Source organism: Ochlerotatus camptorhynchus, unplaced genomic scaffold (genome assembly GCF_037179485.1).
Source record: "Ochlerotatus camptorhynchus isolate MF236.1 unplaced genomic scaffold, CSIRO-AGI_Acam_v1.1 ptg000167l, whole genome shotgun sequence".
Lineage (NCBI taxonomy): Eukaryota > Metazoa > Arthropoda > Insecta > Diptera > Culicidae > Ochlerotatus > Ochlerotatus camptorhynchus.
In genome coordinates this window covers 1,021,361-1,047,860 of record NW_027040657.1, presented here as the reverse complement: position 1 = coordinate 1,047,860, position 26,500 = coordinate 1,021,361, and the positions used below count along the sequence as shown (strand labels likewise).

Here is a 26,500-nt window from a genome sequence, read left to right as displayed (position 1 = left end):
GTTCGGTTGCTTTAATGACCGATACTTAAAGGAACCTTGCCGAATGCGTATATTCTTAATAGTAACGAGTTTGCTGGCCACATCCATGTCCGAAAGTCCTGGATTTGCTTTGAAAGCCTTCATGACGTTCTGATGCCGTTTCCGATCCAGTGTACCGCTTGGATGCCTTGATTCAGGGCTGGTAGCAGGTCACTTTTTAGTGACTTGGTCACTATTTTGAAGCCAGTCACTAAAAAGTCACTTTTTACACCGAAAAGTCACTATTTCCCTAAAAATAATCACTAAAGTCACTTTTTCACTACTAAAATAAAGTGAAATTTAAAAATATCAACAAAATGTTTAAATTGAGTACTTGGCACTAAGAAATTTTAAATTTTAACCAGGGTGACCAGTGAACCGCAAAACTTTAGAACCCAAGGAAAACTATTGGGAAATGCCTACAATTTCGATTAAAAATCCGGAAAAGTATACCTCTTTTCCCAAAAAATAAATTGTAAACCTTGGAAACTTTCCAAAGGTGGTTGTCTGTGATAGATTTTCAAAATTCTTTCAAGGATGATTAAGAAAAATCAAAAATAAATTTTAAGAGAATTTTAAAGGATTCTAGGGATGACACAAAGGTATATCAGAGAAGAATACCACAGTACAAATTACGAAAGTCTCATGTAAAATTAAGTGCTCTGAGGACCGATTTCTTCTTGTCCGCTTAAATAATAAGCCAGGTTTACCTATATAGTTAAACTTGGCTTAACAGGCACGAGCGTCGCTTTTGATTATTATTTAAATTATTAGAGACGCAAAATTCAGCTCCGAAACTATTTTGGAAATAATTCTAATATAATTGAGAGTGCATTTTAACGAAAGTTCTGAGAAGAATTCTATGATGATTGGATGAGAATTCTAGATCCAATTCTAATAAGAATTCAAAATTAGTTCTGAAATTTTGCTTAAGGGGGCTCTGATGAAAATTCCATGAAAATCCCGTGAACTCCAAAGATGGTCTCTGCGGATAGTTCTAAAAGAATTCTGGGGTGATTTGTAACGATGATTCCTAGAGAATTCTAAAGAGTTCGAAATAAATTCCGAGAAGAATTCCAATGGAATCGAATTTTGAGGATTCAATCCCAAAGGAATTCTGAGAAGAGTTTCAAAGTTATTCTGTGATGGATTTTTGTTTTCAGAATTCTTAGGAATACTATGGGGATTCTGAGGAGAATACAAATTGAATGCAAGGGAGAAGTCTAAGATTATTTTAGGCAGAAATTTTTAAAATTTCTGAGTTTAATTGCATGGGAATTCTTAGGATGGATTTATGGAAGAAACCTTGAGGGAGTTCCTAGAAGAATCAATTAAAAATCGAAAATAATCTGCTTTAACTAATCATGTGTTATTACTTCGTGCGTGAATTTAACGATTTACATAGTCGGAGATGCTGAACGTCAAATATCAGACTTAAAGTGGAAATTTTATATGATCTATTAGGAGATTCAATTATAGAGTTGATAGTTCCGTTATACTACGGCTGTGAATAATGCGAGCAAAGGACAATTTTGAGGAAGGTACGAATCGGGTAGTTGTTTACGTTAGATGGCGACTTGAGTGTGAAACAATCGATAGAACTGTTTCCGCACATCAGAGGTACATGAGCAAATCGCCGATCATCCCTTCTGCCAGTGGTGGCAGGGGGAAACACCCCTCACCATACCTCATTAACGGATGAGCTTGGTAAGTGAGATGCTCTACCCTATTTGTACCTTCCTTAAAATTGTCCTTTGTTCACTTTCTACTTTCTATATACAAATTTCACACTGTCACACTATAACGGAACTATAAGCTCTTTTCTTTCGTATCCTCATCTATCGTATAAAATGTCGACTCTAATTCTGATATTTGATGTTAAGCAGTCCCAACTACGAAAATAATCTATTTCCAAGAATTTTGTTGAATGTTCTGCAAATAATTTCAAGAATGCAATATTATGTTTGTAAAAGCTTATTTGCCTCTAAGTTTAAGAGAAGGAGAATTATTCTAAAAAGTTCTTGCGATCATTCTGAATAAATTCTGTGAAAAGTTCTCAGCAAATTATCAAAGTTATCTACCTAGATATATCAAATATTTAAAGATTTCGAACGCAGAATCAAATTCAAGATCATAAAAAATGGGAATTGCTATTTGCTAGTCATCATGAACAACGTAAGCAAAAGTAAATTATTCAAATCACTTCAAATGCTCTTCACAGAAGATTCCGTTGTGAGATTCGATTAAATTAGAGGAATTTATGAAATTTGATTTTAAGTTCCATGACATATCTAACCGTATTTGAATTTCTAAGTAACCATATAAATGGTTTCTTATTTAGTATTTACAAGTCACTATTTGGTCACTATTTCCGTAATTTTAGTCACTAAACTCACTACTATTATATCGCATCAGCACTACCAGCCCTGTTGATTGCATCTTCTGGGAAACAGACAAACGTTCCTTGAAACGTTTGAACGGGAGGTCTAAAATATTCCAAGAACTGTCCACGTGGCATGTGGATAGCCCTTGGGGTTTTGGCAGAACGAGTCCATCATAACAAATTTCGCAAATCAAAAATCAAACATCACACAAACCATTCCCAGCCAACATTAGTCATGCTGCTGGCTTTCCCAATATCCGCTTGAGCTACCCAAAACGCTCACTAGCAGCGCCAGCACTGTGGGTGTCTGCTACATCGCTTAATCTCCCCGCTCTTGCAACACCACAACGGAATGTTGCAGCCATCTAATCGCGGCGCGACAAATTCACCGGTTGTGTTGTCGTCGCACGACATGTCACTTTCCGCGAGCCCATCGCTTCCGATAGATATGTGTGTCAAATGGCATCTACTTACTCTTGCATGCACGGGAAAAGATGAAACTTGTTGCATTTTCACTCTCTTTAGCAGCCTCGGCTTCCGCCTTCCACACCCCCCCCGTGCGTCCGTCGCCGGTCGTCTGTCGGCAGGCCTACCCGTGCACAGAAAAACCGGTTCAAATACTTCTCTTTGCCAGCAGCCACATACACCAGTTGGCAGCTCTTCAGCAAAAGCACTGCTCATAGGCTATGGAAGGGTACGGTGCCAAGCTATTTTACTACTATCCAAAACCGAGATTCAAATGGGACGTACGAACGAGTGAGAGAGGGAAAGTGCATATAGATGCATCATCGTCTCATATGTGATGTATTTCCATAGTTTTTCCTACTTGCTGCTCGGCAGCTTGCCACTATGGGATGATTTGTTTGAAAATGCCAATAATAGTTTTTTCGTTGCTTTTGTTTAGGGATTCCAAACAGTGAAACGTTCAAATGAATTTTGGATTTTTTTTTGGCACAGAAATTTCCCACTGTTCTCCATCATATGGCACACGGTGCATATACAAGCATCTGCGAGTGATAGCAACAGCAGTAGTAGAACAACATCATACAGTGGCTCTTTAAATTCCTTTGCTCGCTTTCTCTCTTCTGAGCTTCTGTTTGTTATTTATTATTCTTGACATAACTTTTATAATCGCTCAGCATCCTGCTGTGTCTAGGCTGATCTGTTTTTTCACCTCCTCAACCACCCAACTTCAAAGTTTCATGTGCCGGAAGCCAGAGGAGGACATGCTGTTTGCGCCAAGCAGCATCAAGCAGAAATTCAATCAATTTTTGTATAATTTTTTCTCCAGTCTCTGACTAGTCGTCGTCGTCGTCGGGTCTTTGCCATCTCAAGCATCATTGAAAAGCAAACGAGCAGCATTGATTGCGATTTCATTTATTTTTATTTATCTGTACACATTTTTCTACTGACTGCTGCTGCTAGATTCTCATTCCCCCCACGGCGGAGACGCGACGGTCGGTGCAGAGAGAGAGAGAGAGGAAAACAGATATGGCTAATACAACAACACACAACCTATTTCTCCGGCAGACGTTCCGGGTAGTTCATCTTTTTCCCTTTCGCCCCCCGACGCTGGTTGGCGGCGGCCCTGTGCTATTTCACTTTGTTTACGTGCGAAGGGGTTGGGAATCGATCGCTAGCGATGGGAACCAACCAGTAGGAGGGACAAATTGTACATACAGTACAGTACACAACACTTTAAAGATCATTCCTCAGCATGAATGTTGCAATGTTTCTCTTTTTTTTCGTGTAAGCACAAGGTATCGTGCTGTTTTAGTATCTACTTAAAGGTTAATGCGTTGCACTGAGGTCAATTTTCCGTAATTGATGGTAGTTGGGGGGTCGTTTTTCTCCTAGATGGGTGCATTTGTTTTGCTGATCAGCCATGTTCGTTCAATAATATGGCGGATCGTCAAGCATAAAGATTTGTATTTTTTTTTTTTTTAAGACTGCTAAAAAGTCTTGTATGGAATTCCCATGTGTCAGTTTTTCGTTTTATTTTATCATTGAATAGGTACTAATCTTCGTAACTTATGAGAGGTTTAACAATTTCGTTAGACAAATACTTTTCAGAATGTTTCGAAATCAAGTTCAACTGGTGTTTATCAAAATAACTGATTATACAGTCTGTCGTTGATTGACTGTCATAATCAAGCCTTCTAATCTAAATTGTTTGAGTCCTTCGCTAGAGTTTCGCAGTTATAAGAACCCCCGAGTTTCGATCCATATCATTGTTGAAAAAACAACCATTGGTGGTACTCCAAAGAACTGCAAACACTGAAATATCAGGGCTGGTAGCAGGTCTCTTTTTAGTGACTTGGTCACTAGTTTCAAGTCAGTAACTTTTTTCACCTAAAAGTTACTATAGTCACTATTTCTTAAAATGTAGTCACTTAAGTCACTTTTTTACGACTAAAAATGTCAAGAGTAAATAATTAGCGGCGCCGGTGGTGTAGTGGTAAGCGTGATTACCTCTCACCCCAGCAGGCCTGGGTTCAATCCCAGTCGGCGCCGCCGGGATGTTCTGAGGCATAACATATCTGATCACGCCTCCTTCGGAAGAGAAGTAAACTCATTGATTTCCGGTTCATGAGTTGATGGGTCGATAGGTAGGGTCCAGGTGTGAGAGCTGCCTTCGTGGCGTCGGTAGCATTGGTGCTCAGCACGGAAAACAAGCAAAGGAAAAAAAAGAGTAAATAATTGTCCTTTAAAAAATCACATCAAGTAACAGCTTGACTTAGTAACAAGTATTTGTTGAAAAGTTTCATTAAAAATCAGCGTGTAAAGTCCGACAAAGAAGAGTTACGAACAGACCAGAACTATCCAATTGGTGCTGATGGAATCATTAATATTTTTATTTTTTTCATCTCCGTGATTCAAACATTCAGGCCCGTTATCTTCGATTTTTTCCAGACCAAATTATAAAATTTCTAACTTTTTCTTTTGTTTTGTAATCTCGAAGTAGTAAAAAAAAATTTAATCGCAAATTTTCTGAGGTTTCGATTAAAAAAAATCTGATTCCAACATCCTGGCTTCTTTACTTCGTGATCTTGGAAGTTTTTCAAGTCTTAGATATTTCAAAAAATGGTCTAGGAAAATTTACAAATATAAATTTTTCAAGGACTGTGAACTTACATTCCCTATATTCAAAATATGAAAATTATTCCGGTCCGCACAAGTTTCTTAACTTGTTTGTCTTAGAGATTTCGATATCCCGGAAGCTTTCATTTTTTTTTTCGATTTCCAGTTAAGTTCGAGACGCATGCAAAATATTTGACACGGCAAATAAATCTGACTCATATGTGAGTTCCGTTCACTAAAATTCGCATTTGAGTATATTTTTATTCAAATATGAGCAAATATCACTGATACTTGAATGCCATTTATTCATATACAGGGTGTCCATCCAACCGGGAAAACCGGGAAATCCGGGAAAAAACCGGGAATTCGGATTCACCGGGAAAAATCTGGGAAAACCCAAATCGCATATATATTCATCCTAATAAGCATTTTTTTTAAATAACATAGTCTTTTAGGCCACAATATGGTTTTGAAGAATCATTTACATCTTTATAAAACTTGCAAAGTTACATGGAATCAATCAATTTTACATAATTATATTATTTTGTTTACACATCTGTTTACAACATTCATATTATGTTTTTCATTGTGATAAAGTAGGGGAAATGTATGTAATGTCGGCCTAAGTGGGCCCATACATAAGTTCAACAATCGACTAAATTTTCAATAGCGTCCAAAAATATCCATTAGTACCATCGCAATGATGCGTTCATCTAGATAAAATTGATAAATAGCAGATTTTTAGCGATGGGCCCAATCTTAGATCCATAGGCCAAAATTAGAGCCATTTCCCCTATCTATTATTCTTTTCTTTCACAATCTGTTAGCGCACGGGGTAAACGGTGATTTTGCCGTTGTTTTTGGTTGTCATCTTTTGCTACAGTTTTCTGAGTGAAGTAGTTCTAAAGCCTGAGCCAGACATACTATAACTTGTTACGAAGATACTTGAAGATAGAAAAGCACCCAAGTAACATTGAAAGTTTTATCGAGGTTTTAAAGCATGCTACAAGTTTAAATCATGTCTACAGAACCCTCATAAAACCAAAATTGTTACTTGGGCAGATTCAAGCCATTAAAAGAATGACCGAGCTAAAACTCCTTGCATACCCGATCATGCTTGGCATGCAAATGTTCGAAACCGGACACAATCAACGAAATTTCCAGAGATAATTTAAAAATAATGTCTGCATTTGTGTTAACCAGGTACACAAGATTAGTCAGGACATCGTAGAATACCTTGGTTAGTCTGTAAAACATAAAGATCTGAATCTATACCTCTCGCGCCAAAGTCGAAGTACTTAATTATCTTAGAGATAAATCATCCAGCTCAAACCTAGGGGAAATCATCATTATCCTGAGTTCAAATCTAACCGGCATAAGTCACGAATGATCCAGGAGTGTTAAAGTGACTATAATAATAATATAATAATAAAAAGATCTGAACTCCAGGCATTTTGGAAAACCTAATAATAAAAACCAATGATATTAGTGGGCCTTCACTAAGGTTTATCCATTCTATGATTAAGTCGAATCATCGTACACATTGTTGAGTCTGCAGAACTTCAAGAGCAGAAATCCGGGATGATTTTCATAATCCAACAAAGTTTTTTTTAAACAAAATTGATAATTTTATCTTTTAATACTGCTATTTTCTTGTTCAGGTAACTTGTCTGGATATATCTCGATTACTTTTTCGAAGAGTCGTATCCGTTTTTGTAGACAATGCATTTGATCGTCGATTTGGCGTGGCTGGTAGCTCGCACACGCTTACTAACACCACTTGATGGCGGAGGGGAATTCCCCTATCTGATGGTAGTGTTGGCATGCATGGACGAGCTGCCAGTTACGCCAAATCGACGATCAAATGCATTGTTTACACAAACTGATACGTCCTTTCGAAAAAGTAATCGAGACTTGGTTTTGCCGACATCCAAATACAACATTTAGGCTCATTTTTTGCAGGAGACTCTTTGATTTTATACGAATTCATGATTCCATGAGATGTTAGAGATCTAGATCATAAACATATCAATACTAATCTCATCTTTTTTTTTAACAAAATAGACGTATTGTAGAACAATTCTGTAGCAATTCTGCTGAAAAAAAATATATGATTATTTATAAACGGTTATTTTTCGTCACCTTTTTAGTTTAAGGCAGTGGTGATTTTTTGGTTGGTTTTTTTTTTAATAACCGGGAAAAAACGGGAATTGAACAATTGGATTTGAATGGACATTCTGCATATTTTAGTGACAATTACGCATCTTCTAGTAAAAATTTACTCATTTCTGTGACCTACGTTTTTGCGAATTTAAGTGAACTTGACTCAAATATGAGTCACATTAATTTGCCGTGTGCAGGCATGGAAAATCATTTGCATTCATTTCATACATTCATTTACATTCATTTGCCTCTAACTTTTTTCATCAACAACATTCCGCAAAATGATTTATAGAGCTTTTGTAGGTTTTATTATTAACTACAACTTTTGCTAATAACTCAAATCTGTATCTCTTATGCATCACGAAGTAGAGTGGGCAGAACTTGTTACTGTTTTTCAGTGAATGTAAAATACATTCACTGAAAAACAGTAGTGGCTTCTGTTCGCTTTGGTTTGTCATGCATCAGAGATACGGATTTGATTTGTTATCAAAAATGTTGTAGCTAATAACAAAACCTACAAAAGCCATATACATCATTTTGTGGAATGCTGTTGAAGAAAAAAGTTAGAGGCAAATGAATGTAAATGAATGCACGAAATGAATGCAAATGATTTTCCAGGCCTGGCCGTGTGTATTCACGATCTTTCCATCTTGGAAAATTTTCCTCGTTCCAGAATAGTGAGATTTTTTCTTGGACCGCTATCTAGAAAAGTTGTGTAGCTCTTAGAGCTATTCAAATCTGAGGTGTTTCAAAAGTTTCTATATCCGAGGTCTTTAAAAATTATTGTCTAAAAATTGCCAACATTTGCCTTGTTAATATTATTTGATTACTTAATAAGGCATAAGGATGATGCAAATAATATTTTCATTTTATGTCCGACATCACTCAAATAGGACGAGGAGGGGCAAATATTAAATAGGTAACAAACAACAAATAAGTTTACGTATAAGTAACTTATTTAATGATAAATTCATAAATCAATAAGAAAAAAAAAATGTGTACTTTAAGGATAAAGCGTAGAATGGAAAATATTTTAAAAAAAGCTAAATTTTTAAATTTTGGGTGACATAAAACAAAAATCAAATTAGCATTAGTCATAATCATGGTGACCAGCAAATCATAATTTGTAATTTCCCGGGGTTTTCCCGGAATTTTGGTGATTTTCCCGGTTGAATTGAGCCAGGGAAATTTCGTATTACTAAATTATAACCCAGTTAGCTTAGTGATCTCTTCGGCTCAATCGCACATATGCTTAATTTAAATGTATTTTTCACAACAGGGAAATACCATTTTTTTAATGGCTAGCTTCTTATCAAGAAGTCATTAAGATTTTTCGGTTTTTTCACTATATTGAAAAAAGTTCGCTCAAAACTCTTTACAGGATTTTTTATGAAATGTTCTCAAATTTCCTTTAGAATCATTTCTTATCTCAAATTTATTTTCAGAGTTTCTCTAAGATGAATTTGAGATTCTCTCCGAGAGACCGTTGTAAATGTCTATACAACATTTCAAAAAATAAAAAATCGAAGAAATCATCCTAATATTCGCTTCGAAAAAACTTACTGAAACTCACTTACATACTCCTTACAATCTATGTAGAATTAGTCTGAATATTCCTTATAATTTACATGCAATTATCCTCAGAATTGTCACACAGTTTTGCTCATAACTATCTTGGAGCTCTCCACTAAATTCTTCTGAAAATTTGCTAGGAATTCTCCTCAGAATACCCTTGAAATTCTTCTCGAGATGCTCTTGGAACTACACTCGGAATTCTCATAAAACTCCTATCAGAATTCCTTTGGAATTGTTCCCTCAAAATTCGACTCCCTTGGTTTTTAATGTGAGATCCATGAAAGTCTCTTCAGAATTCGCTTGATATTATCTTTAAATTTTCAAAGAATTTCCTTTGAATTGCCATCACAATTCTTCTAAGAACTTATTTTGAATATTCATTTGAAATGGACCTGGAATCCGCTTCACAATCGTCATTAATTTTCCAAAAGAACTACCCTACAGATTCTACTCTGAACTTCTGAAGTCCCAAGACAAATGACTTGGAGTTTTAGTGGAATCTCTCTTAGAGTCACATTGTTGTTATCTGCAGAATTCATCCTAAAATCTTTTCAAAATCTCATAATATTTAGTTCATTCAAGTGACTGTATCCTGAAAATATTTTCCAGTCCAGGGGCCTTTCAATTGTTTAAAAGTCCAGAATCTTATTTTTCCCGGTTTGTCATCGAAATTCACGGACTTTTCCCGATTTTTTCCCGGTGATTTCGAATTCTTCATGCCTTTTTCCCGGTTTTCCTGAATTCCTGGTTCACAGTATAATAAATAAATAATAATTTTTCGAGGCAAACGTATGGGATCGGTAAACCATTATTTGTTTTATTTTAAAAGAGCTTGAAAAATTTTCTGGATGGGTTGTGATTGTGAGTTTATAAAATTTCTCGAAGTGGGTCGCAGTCAACGAAATATTGTAACCATTATTTTCCGATCAATAAATGTCACTATTAGTCACTTTTTTATTGCTTTAAAGTCACTATTTGGTCACTATTTTCATTATTTTAGTCACTAAAGTCACTACTATTATATTACATATCCACTACCAGCCCTGAAATAAAGATACAGTCAAGATTCCTATAGTGCGGTTAATAGCAGGGCTGGTAGCAGGTCACTTTTTAGTGACTAGGTCACTATTTTTAAGTCAGTCACTAAATAGTAAATTTTTACACTAAAGTCACTTTTCCATATGGAAAATATAATCAAAATGTTTAAATTGTGTTCTTGGCACTAAGGGAGTCTACTGTAGAAATATGCATATCTGTCTAAACATATACAATTATAACCAGGGTGACCGTAAAAATTCAAGGAATTTTAAAACACCTTTGAAAAACCTGCGAAAAACCTTGAATTTCGAGGACAAATCGGGGAAAATAAACTTCCTTGTTCCGAAAATAAATTCTGAACCTTGGAAGCTTTTCAAGGATACCGGTCTGTGCTAGATGTTCAGAAGTCTTTAAAGAATTATCTAGAAATTTTAATGAAAATTTCAAAAAATAAATTGAAGAAAAAAGGAAAGGAATTCTAGGGATGACACCAAAAAAATTCCGGGAAGAATATCAAACTACACACTACGAAAGTGTCGTGTACATTTAGGTGCTCTGAGAGACGATTTGTTCACCTCTGCTTAAACATTAAACCTGGATTAACCATAAGTTAAATCTGGTTTAAGACACATACACAATACACTTTTGATATTAAATGATTAAAATTCAGCTCCAAAACATTTTTTTGGATGAATTTCAGGTGCATTTTAAAGAGAGTTCTGAGAAAAATTCTATGACGATTGGATGAGGATTCTTGGTTCAAATTCTAGTAAATATTCAAAATAAGTTCAGTGTTCATTCGGCTGTGGACAGAAGCAGGCCACTCTCGATGTGCGTTACGCGATCGTCTGTTTACTCGGCAGCAACTATTGTGTTGTCCTCCTCATTGTTCTTCATCAACAGTTCTTTCGGTTGATGCGTCTTCGACTTTGGAAAGCAACCGTTTCGTGATGAGTGTGTGAGTGCTGACCACGTTTTGTGTCCATTGCTGCAATGGAAGCACTATGCCCCCCGCTAACGATACTGCCATACATTGAAATCATTGGAAGCGGCTCCCGTTCTGATGAAGGAGGCTTATGGAAGATAAAGGGTTTATTCTGTTGTATCTTTTGACTATAGTTTTAAGATGCATTGTATAGTGATCAAGAATCCTCGGCTCTGTAAAGTTAATTCGATTGAGCCTTATCAAATAAATAAATGAACAATAATTTAACATAAGTTCTGATATTTTTTAAAGAGAGCTCTGATGAGAATGCTAAGGATAAGAAAATCTCGTGAACTCAAAAAAGGCTCCAATATCAGCGGATAGTTGTAACGGAATTATGATGCGATTTCTGAGATGGATTTTTGTTTTGAGAATTCTGAGGAAATACTATGCTTCCATGTTCGTAAAAAGAATAAGAAACGCAGGGTCCAAGAGCATGCAGAGAAGAAATTTAATTATCAAGGTTAACTTACCGGACGGGGATTTGAGCCCAGCCACCTCCAGCATGGCCTTGCTTTGTAGGTGCGCATTTACCGGCTGAAGGAGGCCCCAAACTTCCTAAGTCTTAATGAGGCCTTGACAATCTTTCGAGGTATCCAACTTCAAAATGTTTACTTAATTTGAATTCTCATAAAATCAGTAGCATTTTTTTTAACTAGTTCGCGTATTTACTAGGCTCAGTCGTGTATGACACATTGCTGAGCCAAAAATCCGTAATTTTTTAATTAACATTTTAAACAGCAGTAATCTAGGTTAGTATTGGGTACCAATTACTCGTGGCAGGCTCGAGGTTAATGGTAACAATTTCGATTGGAAGAAGCTTGGTAGGAAACAGGTTTCTGAAGCCTCATTCAGATACTACTCTCGAACGGTTGATCAAATGCTGGCTGGGCAGGGGCAAGTAGCACAGAAACAGGTGGATAATAAGACAGGGACAGGGAGAATTTCAGAGTTCCAGTTAGTTTCAGAAAATTAGCGGAAAATTTTAAGAAGTTTCTAGATTTTTAGAGCATTTCAGAGATGTTAAGAAAATGATTGAGGTCTTCACATATTTAAGTTCAGAAGTTCACGGAAGCTTAAACATTTTTAAAACAGTTCATCAGGGCAGTACAACAAGCTTCATGAGAACTGTAAAAACTTAAGAGCGGCTTTGCGAACTTCAGGAAAGAACAAAAACCGTTAAAGTTTAAAAAAATGACATAGTTGAAATGGATGTAATGTCGGCCTAAATGCCCCTAATTTGGGCCCATACATAAATTCAGCAATCGACTAAATTTTTAATAGAGACCAAAAATATCCACTAGTACCGTCCCAATTTTCTTCTAGATAAAATTGATAAATAGCTGATTTTTAGCGATGGGCCCAATCTTAGATCCATAGGTCAACATAAGAGCCATTTCTCCTACATGTTAAAGAAGTTTCGCATGTCGGTTCCATTTGCGTTTTTCTCAAAACTAAGGTTTTCAATGGAAATGTTAGCTTATCACCCATAGATACATTATTCTGCATGAACTCAACAACTTTGTTCTGGAAAAGTTAGGAAAAACAGCCAAACGGGTTGTCACATTACATAAGAAGCAAACTTATAACGCGTTTTTCTTGGAACAGTTCATTTCGCATTAGTGAAATAACATGAATGTTAAAGAAGTTTTGAGTACTTCAGTGAATTGTTAAAACTTAAGAGAAGATGATAATTGATGATAGTGAAGTTGAGGAAAATTCAGGAAAACCGAAAAAGATCAGTGAAGGTTAAGATTTTTTGTTTGTTTATTAAGTTATTTAATAAGGCTCAACCGAATTAAATTTACAAGGCCGAGGATTATTCTTCACTATACAATACATCTTAAAACTATAGTCAAAAGGTACAACACAAAAGCATTGTATCTCCCGCTATCCAAAAAGCCCCCTCCATCAGAACGGTAGCCGTGGTTTCATTGCATGGTAGTATTGCCAACGGGGGTCAAAGCGCTTCCAATGGACGCAAAACGTGGTCAGCACTCACACATTCATCACGAAACGGTTGCTTTCCAAAGTCGACGACACATCGACTGAAAAAAAACCGCTGGTGAAGAACAATGAGGAGGACCACACAATGGTTGCTGCCGAGTAAACAGACGATCGCCGAATGAACACAGGGTTAAGAATTTGATGAGAAGTATTGTAAGCATCAATGATGCTACATGGCAGTTTCTTTATCTTCAAGAAAATTTTGGAAACCCTTTAAGTAGCTATCAAGACCTCAGAATAGTCCATTCCATATTAAACGGGACTTTCTCATGAAAATCAACTTGGTGGTCTCCTCAACATTCACTTTGTAGTCTCTCGAAACTCTCATAGCCCAAGTAACAATTTTGGTTTTATATTGGTTCTGTAGACCATCATTTAGACTTGTAGCAGGCTTTAAAACCTCCATAAAACTTACAATGTTACTTGGGAGATTTATTCTAGAAAACTTGGAACGCTTCTCAGAATTCTCTAAACAATATCTCCAAATGACTTCTCGCAATGTTATTGAAATATACCTCCAAATTTCGTTGGAATCATCATCTGAATTAAATTTTCTTTGAATGTTCCTCAATAAGGAACCCTTACATTATACATACTTACATTGAAAGTCTCCAAATAATTCATTTGCATTTGTTTTCACAAATTCCTTACATTTCTCCTCATAATTTGTATGCAAACTCTCCTGCCCAAGTAACAATTTTGGTTTTATAAGGGTTATGTAGAACATGATTTAGACTTGTAGAATGCTATAAAACCTCTATAAAGATTGCAATGTTACTTGGGTGGAATTCTTTTCTGAATTAATTCAGATATAATAGTAATCCTCCATTTAGCATCCCCCTAAGTATTATCCAACAAATTCCAAGGTCTTATGTTCCGGATTATCCCATAAACTCCCATCCTCAGAATTCCCTTGGAAGATTCCTCTGAAGTCACAGGAGTTCTTCTTCTCAGAAATTCCTATGAGTTTTTTTTAAATGTACTTTGAATTCAATACAAGGTTCTAACTGAATATCAGATTGCACATGATGTGTTTATCAAAATTTCCCAGAACTCCCTTGGAATGAGATTATGAGCACATTCCATCCTTTGAAACTGTTCAAGGATTCTTGAAAATATCGTGAATTTTGTGCGAAATATTCATATATCAGAACCAGAAAAAAACCTTTCAAGCATCTATTTTTTTTAAATGTATGTGTTACTGAAGATCAATCCACTCTGGATCAAAAATAACGAGGAAATCAAAATGTTTGTACACTGAAGTATTTTTTTACACAGTTTTCCACGATTTACACGGTACGTTTTTAAAGATTTCTCGACAACGATACAACCTATCGACTTGCTTCCAACCACATTATCCGTTTCAAGCTATAGGTAATCGAATGGCATACTTTAAAAAAATCACAATTTTTGGTGTAAATACAGAAGTTTTTAAAATATGTCTATATGGACCATATCATGCTTTAATTACAAATGGCATCAAAATCCGATTTTTCAAAAACATGAACTCGTAGGTTTTTTTTACACGGTACGCATCCCCCGTGTAAAAAAAAAAACCTGAGTGTATTTTCAAATTCATTATTTTCTTTAAAGTATCCATTGTAAGAAAATCCTTAAATTCGCTGAGGAATGAGGAGATTCCCTGAGAATGCGTGGTATTTTCAGGATAATAAAAATTTCCTGAGGATTCCCAGTTTTCCATGTTTTCCAGGTAGTAGACACCTGCCTAATACCGTGGGTTTGGTTATAAATTTTCTATTGAATCTTACGCTTTAAAGGTTCATTTCGTACATAAGTGTTTATCAGATGGTAATTGAAAAAGTCTGAAAAATCAAGCATTTAGGGGAAATGGCACTAATGTTGGCCTATGGATCTAAGATTGGGCCCATTGCTAAAAATCTGCTATTTATCAATTTTAACTAGATGAACGCGGCATTGAGACAGTACTAATGGATTGTTTTGGTCTATATTGAAAACTTAGCCGATTGCAGAATTTATGTATGGGCCCAAATTAGGGGCATTTAGACCGACATAACATCCATTTCCTCTATTTGGTGTGCCATCAGATCGACTACTTTTCTTCTCTTGGGTCACTTTTTAGGCATTGTTTTAAAGCTATAAGTCACTATCTGGTCACTGTATTGTAGAAAGATCAATCGATGGTCTGAATTCAAAAACGTTCTGGAAATGGCTCTACTATCGGGTTCTGAATTTCAGAAAGTGAATCTTGGAAATAACGATGCAGTAGCTTCATTAGACATCTACTTTCTCATCCCAATGAATTGATTCGATTGTTTGAATCGACAGTAATCTTTACAGACTTGATTTGCACCCGGTTCACGGCGTTTTTTGACATTCAAAGAAAGCCAATAACATTTGCCGCGTCCTCCTACTGTATCTAAAATTAATCCCTATTGGGAACATTCCTTCAAGTACAAGCAACGATTGTGGCTCAAGAATTTCGCCACGAAGACTCTGCTGACGCCTATAATTAGCATCCTGATCCTGATTCTCATCGGCGAACCGTTGCTTCTTCCTATCTTCCCCAAATTTCGAACATTTCAACAATTTGGTTTGCCTGTTCCCCATCAATTGTGGCCCGGGTTTGTGTGTATGCTGTTTGTGTTAAATGTATCTAGCAGAGTCGCTAATTTTTGCCTAACTTGTGTACATTGAAATGTGCTAACTGAACCTACGTCGTCGAATGTGTCGTAAATAAGTGTCACCCTTTTCCGTCGCCACCGTTCCACCGTTCGACCTGATCGGAATTGTTCGATTCAGCCAATCAGCGATCGTTCACATTCAGGCTATAATTAGGTGCCAATCGATGGCGTAGCACTGCGATTGGCTACCGCCAGTGTCTCCTTATTTATACCCACATTGCGCGGCAGCACCGGTGATGATGATCCTTCTCGGTCTCTATCGATCGATCGCATGATCTTCGGGAGCCATCAGCGCATCAGCAGCAGCCGTCGTCGTCGTCGTTACATTATTGTCTTCTTCGCTGTCATATGTCTTGGACTTCATCGCCGTCGATCATCCCGTCGAGCTCTCATCCATCCATATTCTCATTATGTGTTGCTCTGTTCGTGTCGTGTAACTGTGTTTTGTGGCCGAATTCACCGCAAATTTCCTTTTAGTACTTTCTGTGTGTAAACTTGTTCTAGTTTTAAAGCTACTAAACTTTTATGTGTCGAAGAAAAGTGCAATGAACGATAAGCGTTAATCTTCCCATCTACTATTATCTGTGTTTTATATCATATACATTTATTTTATGTGTGCGTGTTTATTGTGTACTTCAATGTTGATCGCATCCTAAAACAATTACCTGGCGAGAGTTATTGCACGAGAGGAAAATCGTTCACTCATTGCCCTTTCTCATCCCTACAATTATAGGCAGCAGTAAATCACACCGCGTGCGAGGGGTCCCTCGAATGAGAGCCGTATGAAATGAGAGTTCAAAGATTGCAATCGGCGTGTGATATGGAAAATTGATTCGCGTAATGTAAATTTAAATAGCAAAGGATATAATTTATTAAACCCGTGTCACAGCAGCACGCGGGGTGCAACATAAATTGAAACAATTTGTATTTGTGCGTATCTATGTGTATGTCTGTCTGTCTGTGTGTGCATACAATAAATTGATCCAAGTCGTCGGCCACGAGGGGCGAGAGCGAGAAGATCAAACAAAAGGCGCGCGGTCCAGTTTTAATAATACGCTGTTAATTAACAAAAATTATCAATGGTGCATATAATTATAATGGCATAAATCAATGTGCGGTGTTATATTGTATCTGTGTTGTGTTTCCACGTAATTGCAAAAGTGAAGCGCTCCCGAAGTTGGCTAGGAAATTCAATAGCCAGCGTAAAATTTTCGACCGCAAATCATCCGAGAAGGAAGAGAAAAAATCGCTAGATAAATGAGTGTATGTTTTTCGGAGGCTTTCATTAGCAAAATTCATCGAATCACCGATCTCCTGTGATGCTTCCATAGTGATCTACATGTGCTATTCGTGTGTGTGTGTATTTTTTTTTATTACATTATTAAATTGTTTCCCTCCTTCCTGCCGAAATCGGAATTTGCATCGAAACAAAAAAAATAAAATGCTTCGCGTTTGATCATTGAAACGAATGTTCTGAACAATCATCGCTGGAAAACCAAATAATTAACCGACGGAAATAAAATAAAAAAATATTACACCAATTAACGCCATCGTAACGCTGCTGTTTTTTGACGAATGATGAAAAGCCGCACCAAGTCGCCGGGAAGTCCTGGATCGAATGGTTCGGGTTTGTCGAGTCCAGGGCCAATCTGTCCGCTGCGAGGCTTGATCAGTAGCGGTGGGGGTGGCGCTGCGAATGAGGACTCCAAAGCCTATCCATCGATCAGTGCAGCCTACTGGCTGCCGGCGCCGACACCGACGCCCTATCATGTCCCAGGTTAGTTTTTTTTTCACAGGGTTCGATTAGAGTTGGTCGCACTGCGAATGGAAATTCTGATTGATTTGCAATTCATTATGTGACTATCTATTGGGCGTTTAAATCTGTTCGTGTACTAGTTTTGTAAGCGGATCTGTGTGCGGTTACCAGATTATTATGAAACTTGAATGCTTCCTTTGAATCTCCTTGAATCTCTTGGAGTCGAGAGAAGTCTTAAGCATTACATAACAGTTTTTTATTAGCGCTTTTATTTATACGTTTAAAATGGTTGTACCTTGGAGTCAATTTAACTCTAGGGCTCTTAGACAGGCTAGAACTTTTTTATTTGGCAATGAATTTGTGTGAATCTTTAGTGATTCTTCCTCGTTATTTTTGATCCAGAGTGGATTGATCTTCAGTAACACATACATTTAAAAAAAAAATTAGATGCTTGAAAGGTTTTTTTTTCTTGTTCTGAAATATGAATATTTCCCACTAATTTTTAATTTGAATAAGGTTTTGAAATTCTGAACTTAAAAGTTACTTCACGATACTTTCAAGAATCCTTGAACAGTTTCAAAGGATGAAATTTGATTATAATCTCATTCCAAGGGAGTTCTGGGAACTTTTGATAAACACATCAAGTGCAATCTGCTATCCAGTTAGATTTGAGGAATTTTAGGTTTCATGTAATGCCTGAGATAGTTTTTAGTAGAATTCCACAAAAACCCTGAATTGAATTCAAAGTACATTTTATAGAAAACTCATAGGAAGCTCTAAGAAGAAGAACTCCTGTGACTTCTTTGTCTTCTTGGAATTTGTAATACTAGATGAAATCTGCTCCTGGATACGTGAACACATATTTCCTGCATCAATTTTCTTAAAAAGTTGCGTTGTCTGTCTTCTGTCTAAGAAGTTAGGGGTATGACTTTAAGATTTTCGATTCTAAAAAATCTAGTTCAAACCAATCCAAGATGAAATATCCATTTTCTAAGCATTCGCATCCCTCACAATCGCTCACAAATCTTTGTAAGATCTTGCAAAAGCTTGTGGACGGTTGTGAAGGATGCATACACTTTGTAAAGGGATATTTCGTATTGGAGTGGCTTGGACTGTTTTGTATAGTTTGTAAAATCTTAGGGTCATACCACTATTTAAGACCGATCTTTCCAGGAAAGTCGGAAGACATTTTCAGGGAATGTTGGAATTCTAGCTCTTCTGAAGGAATTTTAAGGAAAGTTCTAAGAAACGACCGAAAAATATCCGCGAAACTTCCTAGCCAAATAATGAGAAACTTATAGGGAAAACTCAAACATCATATCCAGAAGCAGCCAGAAAGGTTTCGGAAAACGGAAGAAAATTCCAGGAGTGGTAAATGTTTGGTATTCTGGTCCATACCTTCGAGCCTTCGATGAGTGAACTGTATATTGTGGAGTGGATTCCTGGATTTTCTATCGGATTGTGGTATATTTGTCTCCTATCGACCAGCACACACAAAAATAACACCTTGGATCATGTTAAAACACTACATTTTTTTTACACACTCTACAAAGTTTATTTTTACTGACCTAAACATTTATTTCACTTATTCTACATGAAAAGAACACAAAGTGTGGCCGCTTTTGCCGAGTCCTTACATTGATATGGCCACGTTAAATCGATTCGCGATGGTGCCGATTTCTGCTGGTGATTTTGCCGGTCATGACCCTCATATGCAGTTGCAACGATTGCATCTTCGGTCAGCTGTTGATCTTCCTTGTATGCTAGTATTAGTAAGCTTCGTTGACATTTGGTAGCTGGACAATGGATGGTTTTGATCCACAAGCCCTTGCAGCAACATCGGGGGTAACTTCAATGCGAGCGCGATCGCCGTAGTACGCTTCTCAACATCCTCGCCACCCTGAAATGTTGAGATTTCTATAAATAAAAGAAACCTCAGAGTTGGTTGGAAATGCTAACATGAAGCTTTAGTGTGATGATTTATTAGCTAGAGAATGATCTTTAGAAGAGGGTAGGTGGATAGTTCCGTTAGAGTACGGCAGTATGAAAATTGAATAGAAGTTGAAAATGAGCGAAGGGCCATTAATGCGACAGTTTTTAAAGATAGACGCACATTTTTGCCTAACCCGTACGATGTACCTACCCTTCTAGAACAATGAGCTGTTGGCAATCGAGACATCTGGCCATTTCAAGGGAAAGCTAGAAGAAGCTTGGAAAAATCTTCCAATAGAAGTCAGAAACCTCCAGAATAAGTTTATGCAGAAAGGGAAGACGAAATAAACTTCTGGGAGAATTCGATGATACTTTCGGGAGGAATTGGGAAATAACTTACGGACTAAGGTTAAAGAATATTCCAGGGGAAAGTTTTAAGAAACTTCTAAGGAAATATTAAATAAACTTCATAAAGTTAAAAAAAAAAATAACATTCCTATGGACTTTTTTGGAGACATAAAAGACCAAAGTATTTCTCGATTCCCAGGAATTACCGAGATGAGCTGGAAACACTAATCGAAAGAGTATCAAGCCTAAGCGAGCATTCATTAAGTACATCACGTCATGTTAGGGAACCTCAAGCCCTCCCCCTTTTGTAACGTTTTTCCAATACCTAATACATTCACAACAAACAATTTGAGCTGATTAAAAGCTGAATAAGCTATTTTTTTTAGCTTAAGCAGCATATTTTTGCCTAAATAAGTCCTTATTCAGCTTTCAATGTAAATTGGGTTGCTTGTCGCACATTTTTTAACTCCAATTAGAACGTGATGGACTTAATGGATGCTCTTTAAGATTTTTTTAGATGATTTATTTTTTGAGCATATTCAGAACGATAAAAGTCTCTCACAATAGTTTTCTCTGACATTTGAGCGCAGGGGTAAAAATGGGTATAAATCGGTATAAAATCTAAAAAATCGGTATCCTAGGAGCCTTATCAAGTTCGAAAATCGGTTCAAATACCGGTAAATCGGTATATCTGGCAACACTGCTGACAATATCGGGTCATTACTGTATTAAAATTTCAGATGTAATGTGCTTTGGCCTTAAAAGAACATATTGAAGATGCTGGACTTTGAATAAAATTCATGTAAAAACCGAAACTAAAGCAAACATTTTCAGGTTTTTTTCATTTTTATTTTTATTGACTTAGAACTACGTCTTTGTCGAACATACTGAGGTACAAATCAAAAAATGCGTGTGACGAAATAGTGTTAGGTTTTGAACGCTTGTAACTTTGTCTTTTATAGATGAAATTAAAGTCCAAATACACCAATCGATAGGATATTACTTAACGAATCTGCTAAAATAAATACTTTTTCAATATTTAATCAAAAAACTTTTGAAAAATGCGCAAATGATAATTTTATCACTGTTTTCATGAAGTAAACGTTTTTCCCAAGCCCAGTCATCATAAACGAATACCACTTGGTTGCACATCATTCTGCTTGAACCTGAAAAGATATAAACAAGCTTTGGAGGCGAACCAGCTTAAGGCTGAAAGCCTCCTAAATAAAGCTAAATAATAATAATAAGATATAAACAAGCGCTGCTTTCCTGCCTCTGCTCATTATCGCTTCGGACGGCGTGGCACTAGGTCCTGCAGCAAGCAGGACTAAGACAGCGGCTAATGGTGGATAACGGCGTGACCATGACCACCACTATTAGGAATGAGACTTGGAAAATTATGTATGTAAAACCCCTTCCCACCCACTTAACAACAACCAGAAAAAGACATGGACTTTGACGATCACTTTTTCCGGGAAATAAATTTAAGTAAAAACATACGTTCTGCCCCGCCCTATAGGGTAAATTATGGCTTCGGCACCCATTGACTGTTTTCGGCAACCGAAATTGAAACGTTTATTTCACTGTATTTTCCCATCAAAACTCTTCGCTGAATGTATTAAGCCGATTCCTTACCTTTTCAGCTTCAATCTGATTACATTTTTACGACTGTGAATTCCTGTTATACCATACTTTTCTTTAAATGAAATATACATACTACAAAATACGGCTGATTTCGAGTTGCCGATAATAGAACAGCTGGTTAACACGCAGTTCAAATGGAAAGGGTGCCGAAGAAAAAGAGACTGCCGACAATAGTCACTCTCACCTGAGAAGTTTGGAGCGTTGTAAAAACATGTTCAACCCGTTTTGATCAATTCTGTCGATTGGAATTGGTAGAAAAGCAAGCAGCAGATAAATGTCAACAAACAAACCTGTCATGTATGTGTGTGACGCTGAGAAATCGCTAATAGAAGTTCGGACGCTGCTTAGATTGACGAGAATACGTAAATTCCCCTATATAATATGAAGTATAATAGCCAAAAATGCATGACAAACAGCAATTTTACGTGGTTCTACGTCATAATGCGGTCGTGTCTACGACACAACCCTTTAATTTTTTTTTCAATTCGAAATCTTTTTGCAATTTTATTCACAATTCCCTTGATATGACTTCCAGTATTAACTTGATATTCCGCTTTCAATAATCATGGAATTCTTCTTAAACTAACCATAAAACTCCACAAGAAACCAGAATTTTAATATTTTCTTTGGATTTTCCTAGATACGCTAAGAATTTGATTGAAATCCTTCTTAGAATTCAAGAATGGCACATTTTTAAGAATAATTCGCAGCCATTTTTTGGAATCAACTCCATTGGAATTCTATTAGGGACTGTTTATTAACTACGTAGGCAGTTTTTTGGGACTCTTGACCCCCTCCCCCTGCGTAGACAATTGTCCATACAATTTTTTTTTAAATTTGTATGGGTCGTGCATAAATGCCAAACCCTTCCTAAACTGTCTACGTAGTTTATGAACAGCCCCTTATAAATATTCCGCAATACCCCTTGGAATTTATTCCCAGAACACTCTAAAATTCTGTTCCTTGTTGAATTCTCATCATATTGCTCTTCGAATTCTCCTTAAAATTAATCTCTCATGTTCCTCACAATCCTTATACAATTTTCGTCAGAATCATATAGTAATTATCTTTGAAGTTTTCTTCACAACCCCTTTCTTAAATTACCTGAGAATTATCCAAATTCATCTCACAGTTTCTTAGAACTTCATCTCAGAATAAGTTTAGAATTATGCTCAGAACTTCTCATTTCAAAATTGATCCTCAGTAGGGTTAACTACCCTATTTCCGGCCTACTAAGCACAACCCGCACTATGTCTTTCTAGTGTAGTTTAGCACCAAACGGAACGTTATTATTACTGATGGCTTCCAAATTTATTTACCTTTCCGCGCGTACCGTAAGATTTGATAAAGAGAAACAAATTGTTGAGATATTGTTTAAAGTCTAACACTGCTTCTTGACGCCAAACTCGGTCTAACGCATTGAAACGCCATTGAAAAGCCAATGAATTCACTTCGGCCTATCGGATGAAGATACAGTTTGATTCGGTCGGAGCGTTTCATTTGAATTTGAGAATATTGGGTGCAAACATTCATATCACGCGTTCTTATTGACTTCGTTCGGTAGAATTTTAACTAAAGTATCGTACCAAAAGCATAATTTCCTGTTAAAGGCTCACCGCTCTGAAAAAAAAAAATATTTTAAGAAAAATAAACATGTACCGAAGATATTTTTTTTATCTTCGGGCCGGTAAGCTTTCCCCTTAGAATATCAGGGTTGTGCTTAGAATTATATGGAATGTTCTGGCATTTGTAATAACCCTTAAATTTATTCAAAGTCTCAGAGTTTTGACTAATATGTCTTCAGCAGCAGTACCAGGGTGTCCATCCAACCGGGAAATCCGGACAAAAACCGGGAATCCGGATTTGCCGGGGAAAAAATGCGGGAAAATCCAAATTGTACCAGGAAAGATCATAAATACTCATCCCAAGTAACAATTTTGGGTTTATCATAGTCTTGAAGGCCATAATTTCGTCTTGAAGAATCATTAAAACGTTGATAAAACTTGCAATGTTACTAGGAATCAATCAATTTTATATCACATACACCATTATATTCTCTTGGTTACACATCTGTTTACAACTTTCATATTATGTCTTTACCACAGACCACAGAATCCTCAAAATTAATGCATTGCTCTCACTCACAATCTGTTTGCGCACGATACAAATGGTGATTTTTTTGTTATTTCTACCACGATAGCTTACCTAGTATTTTTTTGGAATTTCTTTTGGTGTGTCCAGGCATTTTGGTAAACCGAATGAACCAAATCAATGATATTAAAGGACTTCACGCCCCGTAACGTGGGTAGATCACCTTTTCGTGGTACGTTACTGGATGTAAGATCTACCACCGATTCCTAGTCCTAACTACTTCAAACTAGGGGAGCAGGATTTTTCAATAATCCAAGGAACACATCTTAGTCATTGTTACTTTTTATGCCTTGTTGATAGTGACAAGACTCGGCTTTGGTCCACCGAGGATGATCTTGATACAAGGAAAAAATGAGTTGGTTAGTCTTCATCTATGTGATTCCTAATCTTCCATTCGTTGTTCCCTAGTTTGAAGTGGTGAAGACAAGGGTTCTGAGGCATGGTCATTATCGGTGTCATTCCTTAATTTTGTTGCTAAGGAATCCAATTTTGGCTGACAAAGGGGCTCGCCTTTGGAGGGTGTTTCAACACTTCGAAGGGTATAAATAGCGGGACCTTTCAACTGAAATCGATTCCTTGCGATAAATGCAAGAATGACAACTGTGAAAAAATCGAATACTTCATCATTTCTCAATAGTGATGGAGTAATACGACATGCACTAAACTAAGGACACGGGATATACTACAATAGATCAAATTACTGGTCGCAGTGGTGTTAGGTCCCGAACAGAGGAAATAAAGGGGCTTCACGAAGGTTTAACCATTCTATCATTTAGCCGAATCTTCGTTTACCTTGTTGAGTCAATAGAACTTCAAGATCAGATATTCGGGATGGTTTGGATAATCCAAAAATGTAATTTTTAAACACAATTAATACTTTTAAATGATGTACAAAATGCTCAAAACAAGATTTCGATTAAACTATAAAATATCGCCAGGACAATTTCGAGAATGATAAATAATTTATTAACACATGTTATTTGACTTATAGAACTTCAAGATCTAAACTCCAGGAAGATTTGAAGAACTTTTAATACTGGGTTTCTCATTCTCAGTTCTTGATATACGCTTTTTCCGACATACCAAAACAAAATGTAGGCTGATTTTTTTGCGGTGAAACTCTTTGATTTTATACAAATTCATGATTCCATGTGATGGACACCCTGAGTACGCATGTGAAATTGTTTGCGATGACGTAACCAAAACCCTAATTGACGTTTAAATGTATTATCATATTTTTTATTTGATTGGTATGAAAATTTGGCGACTTCATTTTGCTTTAAAAGTAGTTGTATGTTGTGTAGTTGCTACACTTTAACCTTATCACCTACCCATAATCATCTATGCTATGCTACAGCATATACTGTGATGGTGTATAGTTAGAGAGTTTTACTTGGATTAAACAACATTTTAATATGAAAATATGACTTCGCTATGATGTGCTCTGATCGGAATCAGCTGCTGGAGACTCGATTTATCGATGTAACTGTAATTCTCCTTCAAATCATCTAACACGTAACGGTTGCGTTTTAGTAGCTGTTAAAAATAGCCTAACATGTGAAACCTTGTTTCTCTCGGATTGCGAGCATTTCGAACAAAATGCTGTCTGCATCTTGCTTTTCCTCATCTATCCGTCTACATCTACGCTGTGTATGTCCGATCTAATAACGATCCTGTGTATTTGTCGAATTCTTCAGCTGTTCGTTGAATTCTGGGCGTAGGTTAACAATGTCATTGTTGCTGTAGGCGATTACAACTTACCTCAGAATTTCTAACCTAATCGTCTTACAGTCTGCTTGCATTCCCAAACAACCAAAATTCGTATAACAATATACAGACAGTATCGTAAATAACTACAGTTTAAGTCAACCTCCTTCTTAAATTTAACTTCACGGCGAATGAGAACGACTCAAATTTGAGTTTAGTTCACTCATAATCGCCAAAAGTGCAGGAACTCAGCGATGAGTAAATTTGCCTCATGTTTTCCCAGGTTTTTCCAGGATTTTCCAGGGAAAAATTTCCGAATTTGAGAAAAGTAAAGATTGGATTCACTCAGTTTATTGGTACTACTCCGAGACTGAATAAAATTTTCGTCAATTTCCTCATTTTCCGGCAGATTCTTTAGGTTTTCCACAGGAAATCATGAGACAAATTTTACTCATCGAGTTGAGTTCCTGCACTTTTGGCGATTATGAGTGAACTAAACTCAAATTTAAGTCGTTCTCATTCGCCGTGCTGGTGACAGTCATCAGAAGTCATTCCTTTACCGTGCCACAAATTTTCACTGTTTCGTCGGAGTCAGTTTTCATATCACGATTTGAAGTACACTTATTTCCAATTACTGGAGGCGAACCAGCCCAAGGCTGAAAGCCTCCATAATAAAGATAAATAATAATAATTATTTCCAATTAGTTGAGTCTTCCTAAAATGCACTTTTTTTGTGGGGATCCATAATCGGCCAACTATCCCACTTTTTCGACTATAAATATTCGTCACCCTCTCTCTCTCTCTCTCTCTCTTCCCTGCCACCCCATTTAGAAAGAAAGAATTCCCAAACTATTCCCCACACTCACAACAATTCACTGTTTACTCTTCCAAAGTGCAATAATTCTTGTGACCTCATTGAAGTCAACTACTTCCTGGTGGTAGTTTGCAAAGAATGTTTGTTGGCTAAAAGTTCACACAACCAGCTCCCTGTGCCATCCCATCACACACTGTGGCACCCAACATTGTCACAGAGCAGTTTACATGACCAA

General features: G+C 36.8%; 1 protein-coding gene across 5 annotated transcripts in view; it reads left to right on the top strand.

The window, feature by feature from the left end:
• bru1 (bruno 1) overlaps nucleotides 1-26,500 on the top strand; it is a 756,396-nt gene that overhangs the window by 508,095 nt on the left and 221,801 nt on the right. The window contains exons 1-2 of one of the 5 annotated variants that reach the window (XM_065222376.1): nucleotides 15,027-16,293; nucleotides 17,500-17,690. The exons of 3 other annotated variants lie outside the window; for them this stretch is intronic. In XM_065222376.1, the coding sequence (XP_065078448.1) occupies nucleotides 16,262-16,293; nucleotides 17,500-17,690 (223 nt within the window). In that variant the 5' untranslated portion in view covers nucleotides 15,027-16,261. Of the gene's footprint in view, nucleotides 1-15,026; nucleotides 16,294-17,499; nucleotides 17,691-26,500 lie in introns of those variants that run through there. One more of the 5 variants, XM_065222375.1, reaches the window with a different exon arrangement.